Genomic DNA, 19663 nt, shown 5'->3' with positions numbered 1-19663 from the left:
ACAAAATCAACATACAAAAATCGGTTGCATTTCGATACACTAACAACGAAGTAGCAGAAAGAGATATTAAGAATACAATCCCATTTACAACTGCAACAAAAAGAATCAAATACCTAGGAATAAACTAAACCAAAGAGGTGAAAGATCTGTACACTAAAAAGCTATAAAGCATTGTTGAAAGAAATCGAATAAGACACAAAGAAATGGAAATATATCCCGTGCTCTTGGATTGGAAGACTTAACATTGTTAAAACGTCCATACTTCCTAAAGCAATCTACAGGTTCCACGCAATCCCTATCAAAGTTCCAACATTTTTCACAGAAATAGAACAAGGAATCCTGAAATTTATATGGAACAGCAAAAGACTCTGAATAGCCAACAGAGTCCTGAGAAAAAAAGAGCAAAGCTGCAGGTATCACACTCCCTGATTTCAAAATATACTACAAAGCCATAGTAACCAAAACAGCATGGTACTGGCACAAAAACGGACACACAGGTCAATGGAACAGAATCAAGAGCCCAGAAATAAACCCACACATTTACGGACAGCTAATAGTCGACAAGGGAGCCAAGAGCATACAATGGAGGAAGGAGAGTCTCTTCAATAAATGGTGTTGGGAAAACTGGACAGCCACATGCAAAAGAATGAAAGTGGACCATTCCCTTACACCATGCTCAAAAATCAACTCAAAATGGATTAAAGACTTGAACGTAAGACCCGAAACCATGAAACTTCTAGAAGAAAACATAGGCAGTACGCTCTTTGACATCGGTCCGAGCAGCATATTTTCAAGTACCACGTCTGACCGGGCAAGGGAAACAAAAGAAAAAAATGAACAAATGGGACCACATCAAACTAAAAAGCTTCTGCACAGCAAAGGAAACCATCAACAAAACGAAAAGATAACCCAACAATTGGGAGACGATATTTGCAAACCACATATCAGATAAGGGGTTAATATCCAAAATATACCAAGAACTCATACAGCTCAACAACGAAAAAAAACCAACAACCCAATTCAAAAACGGGCAAAAGATCTGAACAGAGATTTCTCCAAAGAAGATGTATGGATGGCCAAAAGGCATATGAAAAAATCCTCAGCATCATTAGCTATCAAGGAAATGCAAATCAAAACCACAATGAGGGATCACCTCATGCCGGTCAGAGTGGCTATAATTAACAAGACAGGAAACAACAAATGTTGGAGAGGATGTGGAGAGTACACTGCTGGTGGGAGTGCAAACTGGTGGAGCCACTATGGAAAGCAGTGTGGAGTATCCTCAGAAAATTAAGGATAGATCTACCATATGATCCAGCTATCCCACTGCTGGGTATTCATCCAAAGAACTTGAAAACGCAAAGGCATAAAGATACATGCACCCCTATGTTCATTGCAGCATTATTCACAATAGCCAAGACTTGGAAGCAACCTAGGTGCCCATCAGGGGACGAATGGATAAAGAAGGTGTGGCACTTATACCTGATGGAATACTACTCAGCCATAAGAAATGATGAAACCCGGCCATTTGTGACAACATGGATGGTCCTTGAGGGTATTATGCTGAGTGAAATTAGTCAGAGGGAGCAAGTCAAATACCGCCTGATCTTACTCATAAGTAGAAGATAAAAACAATGACAAACAAACACGTAGCAATGAAGATTGGATTGGCGGTTACCATAGGGGAAGGGCGAGGGGGAGAGCAAAAGGGCAAAAAGGGTGATTAGGCTCACATGTGAGGGGATGGATAGTCTTTGGGTGGTGAACATGATGTAATCTACACAGAATTTGAAATATATTACGATGTACATCTGAAAGCTATATAATGTTATAATCCAATGTTACTGCAATTAAAAAAATAAAATAAAATAAATTTTAAAAAGATTTTAAGCGTGTAAAGGGTTTCTGAGACCAAAATGCTTAAGAATCATTGCTCTAGTTCATTCATTAAAAAAAAAAAAAAAAATTCCTGAAAACATCATTTGCCATGTAAGGGGCCCTGTGACATTTGATGGGCGTACAAAGATAGCCCAAAGTGACCATTTATAAAATACCACATACTGTAAGTTAGGAGGTTTAGATATTGTCTTCAATTTAAGCCTCCCAACACACCTTCAAAATAGGTATGGTCACCTTCATTTTACAAATGAGGGAACTGAGTATTTAAGACCAGGTCTAAAACCCAGTCGTATCCTATCAGATTCTAAAGCCAGTGTAAATTCCACTTCATGTATGATGCATGATATTCAGTCCTCCTTCATGTTTGTTTCTTTTCAATGAAGCTGAAAACTCAGCACAATTGGAGTCACTCCGCCTGAGATAAAATTTTAAGATGAAAACTAGATTGACATTTTAGGTAACACCATCTGTAAACATGTGTAACCTTTTTCTGTTTCACCAATACTTCCTCTCAAAGGATACCTAACTACCGCAACTCAGTTTCTACAGTGGCAGATATTACCAGCGACATTGCAGAATTGTTAGAAGAATCAAATGAAATGATGTTAGTAGCAATTGCCGTTAACTAATATTAATTACCAACATTTATTGAGTTTACGTAATTGCTTATAGTAATTCTGAGGCATGTACATTTTAAGAGCTAAATTTTATTGACTGCCTATATTGAGCCAGGCACAGCTCTAAGCACTTAAATATATCATCATTTCGTTTAATCCTCACAGCAGCTCAAGATATGGCAACTATTATTATCTCATTTACGGATGAAGAGAACGAGTTAGAGAGATGTTCAGAGAATTTCCCGTGGTCACACTGGAAGTTAGTAATGAAGCTGATATGAACCAGGCAGCCTGACCCACGTGTGTGGCCTATGAGTCAGTTCACTACATGGAGGAGGACATAGGACTTGGCCAGGCCCGTCAGCTATGAATCTGGGGGTGGAGATTCAGGTAGCCCCTCCTGCTAGTCTACTTCATTGACATTGTACAGTGAGCAGATATTTATTACCCACCTACCCTGTGCCAGACTGTGTACCCTGGGGCAAGAGAGACAAATCAGGTACATTTCCTGCCTTCGGTCCAGGAAGAGAGACAGAAACATGTTGTATTACATTTGTCTGCTCCGGCTGCCCTGAAAAATCACCACAGACGGGGTGGCTTAAACAACACATTTCTTTCTCACAGTTCTGGAGGCTAGAAGTCCAAGATCAATGTGTTGGCAAGTTTGTTGTCTTCTGAGGCATCTCTCCTTGGCTTGCACGTGGCTGCCTTCTCACTGTGTTCTCACGTTGTTTGTCCTCTGTGTGTGTTTGTGTGTGTGTGTGTGTGTGTGTGTGCGTGTGCGCGCACACACCCCTAGTGTCTCCCTGTGTGTCCAAATTGTTTCTTCTCATAAGGACACTAGTCAGATTGGATTAGGGCCCACGCTAACGGCCTTATTTTAACTTAATCATCCCTTTAAAGGCCCTATCTCCAAATGCAGTCACATTCTGAGGTACTAGGGTTTCAACATATAAATTTTGGGATGACAAGATTCAGCCCGTATCAGACGTAACACAGAGTTTTAAAAATAAGCTCTTTCCCTTAAGTTCAGGTTGACTTTAGGCCTCAAATACGATGACATGAGGAAACAGACATTTGGAAATCACATCTCAGGAATTCTGAAGATGCTGCTGCAATTTTGGGTGATTTGAAAACCAATTTTGAGATACAATAACCTGTGGGCCCAAGAATACTATTATATATATATATGTATATATGTATATGTATATAGACACACACACACACACACACACACACACACACACACATATATAAAATGTAATCCTCAAAACAGTACATCCAAGAGGTAAGTAATGGTCTTATTCACATTTCAGAGATGAGGAATCATAGATATAAAGAAGTCTAAGCAAATTATCCAAGGTTATTTAGCAAAAAGAAAGCCCCCCAACACAGAACCTGGAATAAAACCTATATAATATTCTGAATTCACAGCCAAATCCTTTACTACTATGTTACTTTGCTTACAATGGAAGAATTTCTCTCTTTGTTTCTCTCTCTCTCGAACAAGGAATACCATTAACATTATCAGGTCACGCAATTATTCTCCTGTTGCCCCATTTAAGAAAAAAAGAAATCTATGTTACAGAGATTGTGTAACAAATTGTCATTAGAAGTAATTACACTCTATCAAGTAGGCCACGTGTTAAGTACAAAATGAATCCCCAGTGAATGAGTCAACACTTGTTCCTTGAGTACTTACTTTGCTTTGCACTGAATTAGGCATCAGCAGTGTAAGAGTAGGTTAAATCTTACTCTCTATATTCAAAGATCCTCTAGTCCAGTTGGAATGACAGTGCACGTCCACCTTGTGCACTGGTAAAACTGAAGGCAGTTTGGTGTAGGGTAAAAGGCATGGGCCCTTGAGTCAGGTATATCTTCACCTACCTTGTATTAATCTGAGACTCAAGGCAAGACTCTCTATTCTTCTTAGCCTGTTTGTTCATCTGCAATTTAGGGATGATAAAATATGCCTCTAATGGCTCTCATGAGCATCAGGTTATTTCTGGCACACAGTATATGTAGGGGAACTGCTCTGTGCCAAGCACACTGACAAGCTCGTGTATGGGCCATGTAAGTAAGTTTCAACCGCAGTTTGATCTGCAGCTGAGTAGAATGCCCTGTTATCCTCCAGGAATGTGGAAAGACAGGCTGAGTTCTGAGAAGCTGCTGCAAGACCATTTCTCACCATCTCCCTATTTTGAGAGAGGCCACCATAGGCAGTTTCTTATCACCTCTCTGGTTCCAGAACTTTTCATCTTTCTTCCTTCCCTCACCTTAGGGTACAGCTGAAGCTTATAGAATGGCCTAATGTCTAGCTGCAATTTGGAAATGGCTCGTGAGCAACAGAGTCCCATACCAGTGATGAAGCCTATCATCTGGCTTATTTTGTTTTGATGTCACCCTGTGGAACAAGGGAAGTGGGAGCTAACACCATGTTGATATTACTTTTCCTGTCTATGTAGGTAATGAACTGAGTCTACCTGGGCACATCGTTGTTACTTACTGGCCAAATATGTCAGCTCGTTTGACAGCAAGCCTTCGGTAAATGTTAGCTGCTACTTCTACCATACGTCATTTGAGCATTAGGGATTAGCACAGTCCAGGTATACAGCATCTGCCAATAAATGGAAGGAATTGTAATTTAGGTACACTTTGCTATTCCTAAGGAACTGTGTGAAATAGTAATTGCCCTCAGTGCAGACAGAATAGCTGGAATTCTAGTGTTCTTCATACAGATTTGATCTTTATCTGAGGATATGATTATCCAGCCCTGAGAAAGAGTGTTAAGAGTATAGCCATTGGGGTCAGAAACATCTGGGTACATGATAATAACCCTAACCATACAAAATCCATCTTCATTGGGCACTCACTGCGTGCCAGATACTGTTGGAAGCACTTAACGGGCACTGTCTGTTTTGACCCTTACAAAAATCTAGATGGCATGCACTCTTATCGTGCCCTATTGAGAGATGAGGAAACATAGGTTTCCAGGTTCACTAAGTTGTCCCGAACAACACAGCAAGTCAATGGGAAAACTAGAATTAAGACCCAGGATGTCTGACTCTGAAGCCAAGCTCAACTAGTTATGAGATCGTGCAAAGCACAAAATTGCTTAGCACCTCAATTTCAATGTCCATCAAATGGGAATAAATATAGGACTTCCCACATATGGAAGTTGTTTTAAAAATATGTCATTAAAGAACAGAGCATGGTGGCTGACATATGATGGCTTTTCAATAAAGAGTTGCTTTTTAAAAAGAATTTAATTCCGGTAAAATACATACAACATAAAATTTATCATCTTAAACATGTTTAAGTGTACAGGACAGTAGTATTAAGCATGTTCACACTGTTGTGCAACAAAACTCCAGAACTCTTTCATCTTACAAACTGGAAACGCCATCCCCATTAAACACCACCACTCCATTTTCCCCTCCCCCGCAGCCGCTGTCGAACAACATTCTACTTTCTGTTTATGAATTTGACTACCCTAGACATCTCATATAAGTGGAATTATATAGCATTTGCCTTTTGGACTGCCTTCTTTCACTTAGCATAACGTCTTCAAGTTCATCCATGTTGTAGCATGAGTCAGAATTTCTGTCGTTTTTAAGTCTGAATAATATTCCATTGTATGTACATACCACAATTTCTTTCTACATTCGTTCATCGATGGACACTTGGGTTGCTTCCACTTACTGGCTATTGTGAATAATGCTGCTATGAACATGGGTGTACAAATATGTCTTCACCTGCTTCCAATTCTTTCAAATATTTACCCAGAAGTGGACTTGCAAGATTATATAGTAATTCTATTTTTAATTTTCTAATGAACCAAGTTACGGTTTTCCACAGTAGTTGCACCATTTTGCATTCCCACCAGCGGTGCACAAAATTTACAGTTTGTCCACATCTTTGTCAGCACTTGTTATTTTCTGGGGTTTTTTTAATAGTAGCCCTGCTAATGGGTGTGAAGTGATATCATTGTGGTTTTGATTTGCATTTCCCTAATGATTAGTGATATTGAGCATCTTTTCATATGCTTGCGACCCATACATATATCATCTATGAAGACTTGTCTTTTCAAGTCCTTTGTTCATTTTTTAAATTGGACTATTTGGAGGTTTTTTGTTATTGAATTGTACAGGTTCTTTATGTATTCAGGATATTAACCCCTTATCAGATATATGATTTGCAAATATTGTCTCCCATTCTGTAGGTTGCTTTTTTCACTCTGTTGATTGTGTCCCTTAACGCTCAGGAATTTTTAATTTTGATGTAGTCCATTTTACTTTTATTTTCACTTTTGTTGCCTGTGCTTTTCAAGCTGTAGAATGGCCTAATACCTAGCTGCAGTATGGAAATGGCTCCTAAGCAACAGAGTTCCATACCACTGATGATGCCTGGCATCTGGCGTATTTTGTTTTGATGTCACCCTGTGAGACAAGGGAAGTGGAAGCATATCCAAGAAATTATGGCCAAATCCAATGTCATGAAGCTTTCCCCCTGTTTTCTTCTAAGAGTTTTGCACTTTTTGCTTTTACGGTTAGTTCTTTGATTTGTTTTGACTTAATTTTTGTGTATGTTGCGAGGTAAAGAGTTCAACTTCCTTCTTTTGCACATGGATACCCAGTTGTCCCAGTACCATTTGTCGAATTGACTGTCCTTTCCCATTGACAATTATTGGCACCCTTGCCAAAACTCATTTGACCACAAATGCAAGGGTTTATTTCTGGGTTCTCCATTGTGTTCCATTGTCTGTATGTTTGTCTTCATGCCGGTATCACATTCTTTTGATTAATGTAGCTTTGTAATATGTTTGAAATCGGGGTGTGTGAGTCTTCCAACTTTGTTCGTCTTTTTCAAGATTTTTTTTTGCTATTTGGTATCCCTTGATTTGCATTTCCCTGATGAATAGTGATGCTGAGCATCTTTTCATGTACCTGTTGGCCATTTGGGTGTCTTCTTTGGAAAAATGTGCATTCAGTTCCCCTTCCCATTTGTTAGTTGGATTGTTTTTTCCTTGTCGTTATTGAGCTGTATGAGTTCTTTATATATTTTGGATATATATATATTCTCCAATATATGGTTTGAAAAATTTTTCTCCTGTTCTTTTGGTTGCCTTTTCATTTTGTTGATTGTTTCTTCTGCTGTGCAGAAGCCTGTTAGTTTGATGTAGTCCCACTTATTGATTTCCACTTCTGTTGCTTGTGCATTGGGTGTCCTATCCAAGAAATCATTGCCAAGACCAAGGTCTAGGAGCTTCTTCCCTATGTTTTCTTCTAGGAATCTTATGGTATCAGGTCTTATGCTTAAGTCTTTGATCCATTCTGATTTAGTTTTTGTGAGTGGTATACGACAGGGGCCTAATTTCCTTTTTTCTGCATGTGTTTATCCAGTTTTCCCAACACCATTTGTTGAAGGGACTATCCTTTCCCCATTGGATGTTCTTAGCTCCCATGTCGAATATTCGTTGGCCGTATATGCAGGGGTTTAATTCTGGTATCTCTGTTCTGTTCCATTGGTCTGTGTGTCTATTTTTATGCCAGGACCATACTGTTTTAATTACTATAGCTTTGGTGTATAGTCTAAAATCAGGAAGTGTGACGCCTTCAGCTTTGTTCTTCTTTCTCAGGATTGCTTTGGCTATTCAGGTCTTTCATGGTTCCATACAAATTTTAGGATTGTTTTTTCTATATCTGTGAAATGCCATTAGAATTTTGCTGGGGACTGTGTTGAATCTACAGATGGCTTTGGGTAGTATGGACATTTTGACGATATTAATGCTTTTTATCCATAGACATTGGATGTCTTCCCATTTGTTTGTTTCTTCTTTGATTTCTTTCAACAAAGTCTAGTATTTTTCAATGTACAGATCTTACACTTCCTTGGTTAAATTTATTCCTGAATATTTTATTGTTTTTGATGATACTGTGAGAGGGATAGTTTTCTTTATTTCTTTTTCAGATGTTTCATTATTCGCATATAGACATGCAACTGACTTCTGTATGTTGATTTTATATCCTGAACGTTTACTTAATTTGCTGATTAGTTCCAATAGATTTTTGGTTGTGTCTTTGGGATTTTCTATATACAAAATCGTATCGTTTGCAAACAGTGAGAATTTTACTTCTTCATTTCTGATTTGAATGCCTTTTAGTTCTTCACCTTGCCTAATCGCTCTAGCTAGGACTTCCAGGACTATATTGAATAAGAGTGGTGAGAGTGAGCATCTTTGTCTTGTTCACCGTTGAGTATAATGTTAGCTCTGGGTTTGTCATATAAGGCCTTTATTATGTAGAGATACGTTCTTTATATACGAAATCTGTTGAGGTTTTTTTTTTATCACGACAGGATGTTGAGTTTGGGGAAATGCTTTCTCTGCATTTATTGAGATGATTGTGTGATTTTTATCTTTCATTCTATTAATTAGGTGTAGTACATTTATCGATTTGTGTATGTTGAACTACCCTTCCATCCAAGCAATAGATCCCACTTAACCATGTGTATAATCCTTTCAATGTGTTGTAGACTTTGGTTTGCTAATATTTTGTTGAGAATTTTTGCGTCTATGTTCATCAGGGATGTTTGTCGATGGATGTCTTTCCTTGTACCGTCCTTATCTGGCTTTGATATCAGGGTAATGCTGGCTTTGTAGAATGAGTTTAGAAGTGTCCCCTCTTCTTCAATTTTTTGGAAGAGCTTGAGAAAGATTGGCGTTAATTCTTCTTTAAGTGTTTGGTAGAATTCCCTAGTGAAGGTGTCTTATCCTGGGGTTTTCTGTGTTGGGAGGTTTTTGATTATGGATTCAATCTCTTTACTCATTATCGATCTATTCTGATTTTCTATTTCTTTTGGATTAAGTCTTGGTAGGTTTTGTGTTTCTAGGAATTTGTCCATTTCTTCTAGGTTATCTAATTTGTTGGCATATAATTGTTCACAGTAGTCTCTTATGATCCTATGTATTTCTGTAGTATCAGCTGTAATGTCTCCTCTTTCGTTTCTAATTTTATTTATTTGAGTCTTCTCTGAAATGATGTTGAACATCTTTTCATGTGTCTGTTGGCCATCTGTGTATCTCCTTTGGCAAAATGTCCACTCAGATCTTCTTCCTAGTTTTTAATCGGGATGTTTATTCACAAACCATCAAAAAATCACATAGATATACAGAACAGATTGGTGGTTACCAGAGGGGAAGAGGGGTGGGGAGAGGGGGAAAGGGGTAAAAAGGCTCGCGTGTATGGTGATGGATGGCATCTAGACTTTCGGTAGTGAACATGTTGTAGTCTATACAGAAGTCAAAATAGAATAACGTACATCTGAAATTTATATAATGTTATTAAAACAATGTTTCCTCAATTAAAAAAAAGGACATGGGTCATTGGGCATCATCATAGAATTCTGGCGATGACACAATCCAACTATATACGCAACACCAATACAAACATGTTCTCCAGACACACAAATAAAAACGTTCACAGCATCATTATTGATGGTAGTCACCAACTGCAAGCAATATGAACATCTATCAACAGTTGAATGAATGAATACAGTGTGATATATTCATATCATAGAACACGATACAGACATGAAACAAGAAAATACCCCTACGTGCAACAACATGGGCAGATATCAATAGCAGAACACTGAGCAAAAGAAGCCAGGCATAAAAACATACGTGACTGATAATTCTATTTATATAAAGTTTAAGAAGAGGCAAAACAACAAAAACAAAAACAAGAAACCCTTATGCTGACGTAGGTCAGAATAGTGGTTAGCCTTCACGTGAAACACCTAGACAGGGGCATAACGTGGGTTTCTGAGGCTCCAGTAATGTTCCAGATCTTGGTCTTGGTGGTGGTTACAGGTATGTGTTCACTTTGTGAAAAGTCATCAAGTTGTTGTCTCTTATGGTTTGTGCACTCTTCACTTTCTGTGCTGTACTTCAATTAAAGAAAATCTAACAAAAATAGAGGGGGAAGACATGTATACCATGTGAGAAGAATTGACAGAAACACACTTCAGACTGAACGTGCCTTATTGTAAGCCTAAAGCCTCAAAGGCTATAAAAACTAAAGTTGATTCTCTGACTCATTTGCCCGTAAAACACGACCTGAACAGACATGAGGCTCTTTTGTCTTTATCTATCCTTCTTGGCATGAATGTTTATGTTTCCCTGCAGAAATATTGTTTTACTGGATTCACGGTGCTACTCCAGACCCTGCTATGGCTCTTAGTGAAGTGTGGTATATGAATTCTGAAACATCCGGTCCCAAGAGTTTCAGGTAAGGGATTGTTACCTAATTAACATAATTAACATAATTCTCTCAGCTGAAGGCAAATCAAGTAGACAAGAACTAATGAAGACTGCACAGAGTTTATCAGGGATGGGCTGAATTTCTTGAGTCTTTTTTCAACATTTCAAATGACATGGTATTTCTCCTTTGACTATCGATATGATAGATTATTAAATTACTAAAATATTTCTCAATATCACACCAGCCTCTCGTGACTAGAAAACCTGCCAGGATGCAGTAGATTTCCCACATACTGTTGAACCTTATATACTCAAACTTTGTGGATAAAAACATTAAACCTATGCTCCTAAGTGAGATAGATCCCTATTTCTGTGTGTGCATGCACGCATGCGAGTGCATGCATGCATGTTTGTGTAAGTCTGTGTGCTTGTGGGCTTGTGTGCATGTACTAGCTTTTACAGGTTTTGGAATCAGGGTTTAGGCTGTCTTCAGTAAATAAATTTGGAATATTTCTATCTTTGTTTCTAGCTTCTAAATCCATTTAAGAAGGCTTAGGAATTTGTGATTTCCGAAAAGAATTAGATGATTGTATTCAGCTCTTCTTGTACTTCCCTCAGGGATTTTGGTTCCCAGACCTAGTTGAAAAAAATAACACCGTTTTCTAAAAAAGCTGTGACTCTTCAAAAATGTGCATTCTAGGACGGCAGAGAAGTACACGGGGAAGAAAATGAATGCTGGTATCAGAGAGACTTGGGAGACTGTCCCAGATCCACCACTTACTCAGTGTATGACTTTCAGCATGATACTGAATCTCTTTTAGCCTTAATTTCTTCATTTGTGAACAGGGACTATAGCCCTCTCTCTTTAACTGTTTCCCAAAGATTTAGCAGAGAGCAATTTTCACCCTATTACCCTACTCAATTCGTGTGCAAACCTGCTGTGATCATGAGCAATACATGTGTGAGGGATCAGAATTGGCCACCCCAAAATGTGTCTCTTTGGCTTGATTATTTTTAAGAACAAATGACTCTGAAAGAAACCCTGACCTTCCCCCAACTGCCTAAAAGAGTTTAACATACACAGCCTGTTCCAGGAAGGAGATAATACCATAAGATAACTATAGTATAATGTAAACTAGGTATGACAGACAGGGAAGAACAGAACAAAGGCCTTTCAATCAGTCCTCCCTATCTCTCATTGGCTTTGCAAGGTGAGGTCAACATTTGCTCATCAAACATTTGCTTTTCCATCTTCATGTAAATTGCCTTCCTCCATGTAAATTGCCTTCCTCCAAAATCTCAAACTAGTACCGCCAATGTCCTCCATTGTCCTTAGCTGAAGATGGTATTTAAGGTAGTGGCTTCCGCCATTTTGGGGAGTTACACAGTTTTCCTGGGCTTCTCCCATGCATACATGTTATTAAACTTTCATTGATTTTTCTCCCATTATTCTGTCTCATGACAATTTAATTCTGACACCAGCCAGAAGGACCTAGAGGGCAGAGGGATAATTCTTCTTCCCCTACACTTTGGTGATGAGGATTGGATAAAACATCACTGGCTAGACGCTGCTCACTCCTGGACTCCTGCAGCTGAGAGATCCTAGACTTCTGATGAGAGCTGGGAGCAGGTAAGAGTTCTTACCACGTCAGTCTCCCGAATCTCTGCCTTCAGTTTTCAGTGGAAGTGAGAGTGGTGAATTTGTTTTTCCTTTTCTAAATTTAGATTAGCAGGGTAAAATATTGGCAAAGCTAGCTTCTTGGACTCAGCAACTCTGGGAAATTTTGTTGGAGTACTCTTGGTTTGTTGACCCTTCTCCTCCCAGAGATGGTCACTATTTTTCCTTGTCTTTGCGTCACTGTCACAAAAAAGGAGAAGCCATAGGGCAAGACACAGGCATCTCTATAAGCCTGTTGTCTGGGCTTGTCCCACAGTAAACTTTGCTGTGAGTTGACATGTGCATGAGGTGAAAGCTGTTGCTAACGGGGATCTTGGAAGCCAAAGAGGCCATGACATTGGTGGGCATGGGTTGGGCACTTAAGAGCCATCAGGGCACTTGCCATCTCAAGAAGACTCCCATGATAGGATAAGTTGGACACAGAATGGGGTAGATGACAGAGGACCCCCGCCAACGTCAAGAAAATTTCCATGCAATGAAGTACTCTAAAACACATACAACCCCCAACCCTGCAGAACCTCCCTCCTAGGTATTCGTTTGGCTCCAAGAGACTCAAGGCTTACCTAAAGCTGTTAATGTGCATAGAAGATGAAGTTTGTTTTCTTTTGTCTTCTTCTATGTCTTGAGAGCTTGGCTTTGTGACCTTTCTGGTCTTCACCATCAGGAGGATGCACAAACCAGTGTGCATCTTGGCGGCCAGCCACACAGAGACTAGGGTTCCAAGGTGTATGTTCTTTGGCTGTATCAGCTCTCAGGGGAGTTTGTCATCAGGGATCTCAGTCCATTAGGGGCCTCTGGCATCTCAACCTTCATTGTCGGTTAGTGCGTTCTGCATGTGTAATGAAGGCCTTTGCTCTCTTACACTTTTTGGGGAGTGAACATTCTGGATCTTGTGAGGGCTGCCTCCTTTGCACTCTCATTTGGGGACACCTCTTGCCTCCATGGGTAAGCCATAAAAGGCTGATTGGTTTGAGTTGCTATTAGGATCCTACTCGTCAAAGGCTAGACAATGGATCTTTTAAATTGGAAAAACTTCTAAATTGGAAAAATGTTTAGAGAGCTCTCGAATACAGATGCTTTATTGGTACCTATAAAAATAGCAAATTTAAAAGACAATGCAAAGAAATAATGACTAGTCTCAAGAACTTAATAAAATTTGGGGTCTCAGTTTCCTCTCCTGGTCTTACAGATGCTAATGAAAACATTAAGTTAATTAACAAAAGAAGAAAAAGAAGTCCAGGGAAAGTCAAGGGACTGTTCTCTACAGGGTAAAAAAAAAAAATTAAGGACTTTTTAGAACATAAGGTATATAAAGCAAATATCGAAAGGGGAAACAGGGGCCGGCCCTGTGGCCAAGTGATTAAGTTTGCGTGCTGTGCTTCGGCAGCCCAGGGTTTCACTGGTTCGGATCCTGGGCACGGACATGGCACTGCTCATCGAGCCATGCTGCTGTGGCATCCCACATAGCACAACCAGAAGGACCTACAACTAGAATATACAACTATTACTGAGGGGCTTTTGGGAGAAGAAGAAGAACAAAACAAAGATTGGCAACAGATGTTAGCTCAGGTGCCAATTACAAAACAAAGGTTGGGGGGGACAAAGATGAATCAGAAAGGGAAGAGTCTTGAGACTCATCCCAGCAGGACGGAAATCTTAAGATGGTTATTTTTTAAAAATGTGATAAATAAAATGGACATTAATGGGGTTAGGACAAAGGTTTAATACATCACTGCCTAACGTTGGGTGGGCTGAAGGGACCCCTTACTAGTCTCCCCAAGATTAAAGGGCCCCAAACAAGTCTGCTCTATTTAAAAAGCCAGAAGGCAGAAATCAAAAGGAGAAACCTGACCAACAATCGCTTGGTGCAACAGTTAGGATGGTTAATCAAATTAAAGATTAACAAAAGGGCCGTGGTCCCTTGGCTCGACCTCTTGCTGTGGACTCAAAGCCTTCTGAGTAAAATGGGAAGAATAACCAGGAAATGGAGAAGGGAAATGTCCAAGTCTCCCTCATGCAGGAATCCACAAGCGTTGGTACCAAAACCTAGTGTTGGGACCCTGACTCAGGCTGCAACTAGAATGAAAACAAACGTAAAAGTGTAAGGGTTGATAGGATTATAAAGGTTAGAATGTTTGAGCTAATATTATGTGAAGAGGTTTTATCAACTTGGCTTGCGTGTGTTTTGAAAATGGATATTTGTGTGGGAATGCTTCCCTTACCCAATATTATAAGACCGAGACTGGTTGATGATGTCCTAATAGAAGCTATGATTAGAGGTATCAGAGTTGATGGACTTCAGATAAAATTTTGTAGGAAATTGGTATATTTAAATGGGCTCTATATGAAGTGATTACATCTCTTTTGCATGATTGTATTATAGATTGTACTGTAGAGATAGACGTTGTGTCTCACTGGGGAACGTTTCCCTGCCTGATATTGTAAGACAGCACATAAATCTGCCCTTCAGACAGTGTTAATTAAACACACTAAAGGGAAGTCAATAGGGTTCCCTGAGCCCACACAGTATCAGATAAAAACTAGAGGCTAATATCAGGTGCTAGTAAAAAAGATAATAAAAGCCCTCCCTCCAAGGAAAGTTGGCCTAGGGTTAAATTGTGCACTTAGAAAGAGGGGCTTTGTTAAACGTTTTGTGCAGACGTTCTAACGGTGCGATACATTGTCCTGAAGTTTTAGAACATAAAAATCTTTTCATTTGCCTCTTACATTAAAAATCTCCCTGATATAAAGAAACAAATCCAAGAAAAGATAATTCAATGAGCAGATCTGTCTTTTGATATCATTCAGGCTACAACCCAAGTATTTGAGAAACTTAAAGCAACTATCGTTGTCTTACAAAAAGGAAGAGGAAATACTTGAAAATTAAAAAAAAATTCTTAAATGTCATCTCTACAAATACTAGTAAAAAGATTTAGCAGGTGAGCTTAACTCTTACCAATTTCTAAAACAACCTTTGGATACAACTGTTCTTTCATAACTAGTGAACCTCATTTTACTGCACCTGATTCATGATGGTAATTTTAAAACAATAGCTGTGGAATCTCTATGTGTGTGTGTCCATGTTATAAATGTGTGATATTTTACCTCCGGATGGTATAATTTCTAAAAGAACTCTATTTAATTGGCTTAAAGTAAGTACTTATATAAATTATTTCTAAATTTAATAGAAACTAACCCAAATGATTTTCAAGTTAACATGATATAAAATAACCTCTGATAAGTTAAAACGTATTTAAGTTGATTTGTGTGATGACTAAAATGGACATGTTCTCAGAGTTATCAGCATTGGGTAAGATACAGAGATGCAGCCTGCGTTTTCTAGTCAAACAAACTCATGTTTTCTCAATTACAAAATTTGTCGGCAAAAAGAATAAGTTATTTTGTCGAATGTCTCATAAAGTTTTCGTGAGTGATCTAAACATAATTCTTGGGGGCAAATGATTAAGATGTAAGTGAGATGAGAGCTTATAGATAAACTTTTAACGATAATTGTATTTTATGACATGTGTATTTAAAACAACTTCCAAAATCTCTTTGGTAACTTAAAATTGAACTTTTGCTCAGATAAATTAAATGATAGAAAATTGATTGAATATCTAGATCACTTACAAATAAGATAAAATATTAGATAGTAATTACTAAATATGGGTTTATCTACTTTTGGCTTCTTATTACAGAGAAACTAAAAGATGTTTAGGTCAATTAGTAAACACGTCTTGTATTTTATTAAAGGGTTTTACTATGAAGTAGCATGTTTCTAGAAATGATAAAAAGTATTTATAAACTTGCCAAGCCACAAAATGCTAATGTAAAAGACAGTCCATAATTGCTTATGTCATAGTCTTTACTTAAAAGTTAAGGTTTCTAAGGGTTAAAAAATTCTAATGTGTGATTAAAGCTACTAAAAATTAATACGGAAAACATCTTTGTATTCAAGGAAAGTAAGATGTATGTTTTCAGTAAAGAAGGTATAAGAAATAAAGATATTTTTGCCTGTTAAATAGGTTATAGAAGGTTTATGGGGGAAAAAAGTCTGAGAAAAGAGTTTTATACACGGTCAAGCTGGCTCAGACTGAAATGAATTTCATTACATAAATGAGTTTTAATATCAGAAATAAGCTGGTGCAAAATTAGAATTTGGTTTTCTCTCTGTTTAAAGGATAATTTTCTCAAGCCTTTAGTCTGCTCTGGGTAAGGAAATTACAAAAGGTTCCCTTCTTTTTGATTAAGTCTACCTAAAAGACAGAAATTCTATGATTTGTCAAAACAATTTCCCATGCTCAAAAACGCTGATGTCTCTCTATTAAGAGAACTAAATTATTTTTTTTTAACTGTTTAACTCTGTATGTTTGCCTTTAACATCTTCTCTTGTCACTTTAGTTAAATGGATAACTAAGAATTGTTTCATAGGGACCTGTGATATCATGTGGGTAAATGTTATTGATATAAGCATCCTAAAAATTATGTAATATTCCTAAAATTCTGATCTGTCCTGGTTATCAGTCATAATTCTAGTTATTATCTTAAAATGTTATATGTCATAAAAATAACCAAGTTTCTTTATCAATTGCCATTTTTAAGTTTTTTTGTCATTTACAGACTGCTTTGTTTTACTTTGCTTTTGCAAATATGTTTCGTCTTCAGAGAAATTCATGGAAAGGACTCTGACACTGACTAGAGAATGCAGGTTTCTGATAAACTTTCAGATCATAAAACTGAACTGGGTAAGAAATAACTGAACTGCAATGGAGAAACTGATGACTTCATGAAACTGCTAACAGAAGATCAAGATCAAGAGTTGATTACGTGGGACTGAATGAACTGGTGAGGATGATTATAATTTTTTATGAATTTTCACTTAAAATATTGCTGATTTTTTAATGTCTTGTTATTTTCAGATTTAAGAAAACCGTTTTCTCTTTTATCTTAAGCTAAGTATGACTTATAGCAATTTGGTAAATTATAGTTTTGTCAGCAGAATTGAAACGTTGATCTTTTTCTCCCTACCTGATCCCTCCAGAATTTGGAAACTCTTAGAGAGTGAGTATTCTTATTTTCATGGTTATGTAGTTATTTCCACAAGTTCAATAAGAATCCATTCTCCTTATAACAGGACACAATTAGAAACATTGCTTATATTACCAAAGCTTTGATTGGAATGTCATATTTGAGAGAAACGTGCATAGACTTGGATGTGACCAAACAGCTTTGAGGGACAAGGATTTACTTTATGAGACAAATGAAGCCACTTGGAAATATTGGCCTGGTACCTTGCTTACAGGATTCCCAGCAAGCTTACCAGGTGAGCATGGAAGCTCACTTCCCTGGCAGGTGCAAAGAAACTCAGGTTATTTGGGGGACCTCAAGAAGAGAGGAATCCACCCAAATCTAAGGTATTGCAGGCGGGGTCTGATGACAAGCCCTTGGCTTGGCTTTCCTGGCCTTGAGAGGCCTTTAAAATTCAATCTGGGATTCCTTATAAAAAGTTCCAGCAAAGCAGGTTTAAAAGAGCCTATGTGATCAATTGCTTTTCTTGCTGTGCTTATGTAAATAATTGGACCAATGTTATTGAAACTAGACTTATTTTGCAAACAGGTTTGTCTTAATTGGGCTATATTTGGTAAAAATGAGGGTGATTTTAAAGGGAAAAAATTATGTTTCAATAGAAACCTATATTACACATTCTAGTTCTGTTAATTTTCCTTGAGCTTATTGTTTTCTACCTGGATCTTGTAAACTGGACTGGATCCTGAATTCTTCTAGTCTCCTGAAAAAGCTAGCTCCAAATCTGCAAACTAACATTTTCAATGTTTTTCATCATTTCCATTTGGAATCCTTGAGAACTGAAACCGCACTTCTTCCTGAATCCTTGCAAACTGAAGCTTGACAACATAGTAAGCTTAAGAGAGATCACCACGATAGCATGCCTGTTGCTGTGTAAGCCACTCAAGAGATGCCTGAACTTCCGATGGCATCATCAAAGACATTTCAAACTGCAAAAGATGCTTCGACCCTGACGTCTAGAAATCTTGACTGGCTGCCCCATGGGCTCAGAAACTGGTTTATAATTTGCTCCAACCATTAACTTTGTTTTTTTTTTTTGTTTGTTTCCATAGAAATGCTTCTTATTAAATACCTGCTTGCTTGCTTACACTATATACGCCTAACTTTGGGAGCCCACCCACATCACCACCTTCTAAAATGAATTTAACTAGACTGACCTATCGTCAGGACTAAGAGACTGGTTCAATGAGATGGAACAATCTACCAACTCAGCTTCTGGACTGTGAAACTTCTTAAACTTTCAAAGTGGGGACTGTGGGGGATGGGATTTACCAGCACAAAATGTATCTATTTGGCTTGACTAATTTTGAGAACAAAAGACTCTGGAGGAAAGTTTCACCTTCCCTCAGCTGCCTAAAAGAATTAAAGATAGAAGGCCTGTTTGAGAAAGGAGCAAACACTGTGAGATAACTATAGTATAATATAAGCTAGGTGTGACAGACAGGGAGGAACCTAACAAGGGCCTTTCAATCAAAGTCCTCCCCATCTATCATTGTCTTGGCAAGGCGTGGTCAACATTTGTTTATCAAACATTTGCTTTTCCACCTCCATGTAAGTTGCCTTCCTCCCCTTTGAAGTCCCAAACCACTACCCCCAACATCATCCTTTGTCCTTCGTTGAAGATGGTATTGAAGGTAGTGGCTTCCACCATTTTTGCAAGTTACTCATTTTTCCTGGGTTTCTCCCACGTATACACGTTATTAAATTTGTTTGATTTTCTCCTCTTATTCTGTCTCATGTCAATTTAATTCTTAGCCCAACCAGAAGGACCTAGAGGGTAGAGGAATAGTTCTTCCTCACCTACACATACATATCAGTTAACAAATAGTGACAATTGACATCAATAAAGGAGAGAGAATAGCTGTTTTAGCAATTGTATGTATTGAGGGTGTTTATTTAATCTTCTTGAAATCAGGCTTAGAATTACCATGTATTCTCCGATATAAAATTTCTATAGACTATTTCTACATAAAATGCACAACCTATTATTAAATTTTCTTAAGTCATATATGTGTATCATTTTAAAGGCTAAATAATAACACAAGTGTTGAACAAAAACAGAAATCACCTGATTCTAAATCCTGCGCCCCTCCCAAACCTCACCCAATCCCACCACACATAGCC

The 19663-nt window shown here is 38.1% G+C and overlaps 1 protein-coding gene across 2 annotated transcripts in view; it reads left to right on the top strand.

Annotated features, from left to right (window-relative positions):
• Positions 1-19266, top strand: part of LOC139081407 (uncharacterized) — a 39445-nt gene extending 20179 nt beyond the window's left edge. Inside the window, exons 2-5 of one of the 2 annotated variants that reach the window (XR_011536501.1) lie at positions 10702-10804; positions 12259-12406; positions 17120-17299; positions 18592-19266. Coding sequence is in view for 1 of the 2 variants with exons in the window: in XM_070606974.1 (XP_070463075.1) it covers positions 10702-10804; positions 12259-12382 (227 nt within the window). In the remaining variant the exon portion in view is untranslated. Of the gene's footprint in view, positions 1-10701; positions 10805-12258; positions 12407-17119 lie in introns of both variants that reach the window. The other variant, XM_070606974.1, reaches the window with a different exon arrangement.
• Positions 19267-19663: the final 397 nt, after the last annotated feature.

Source organism: Equus przewalskii, unplaced genomic scaffold (assembly GCF_037783145.1).
Source record: "Equus przewalskii isolate Varuska unplaced genomic scaffold, EquPr2 contig_R2023, whole genome shotgun sequence".
In the NCBI taxonomy this organism is placed as follows: domain Eukaryota; kingdom Metazoa; phylum Chordata; class Mammalia; order Perissodactyla; family Equidae; genus Equus; species Equus przewalskii.
Note: the sequence above shows the minus strand (reverse complement) of the source record. Positions and strands in the feature narration are given on the sequence as shown.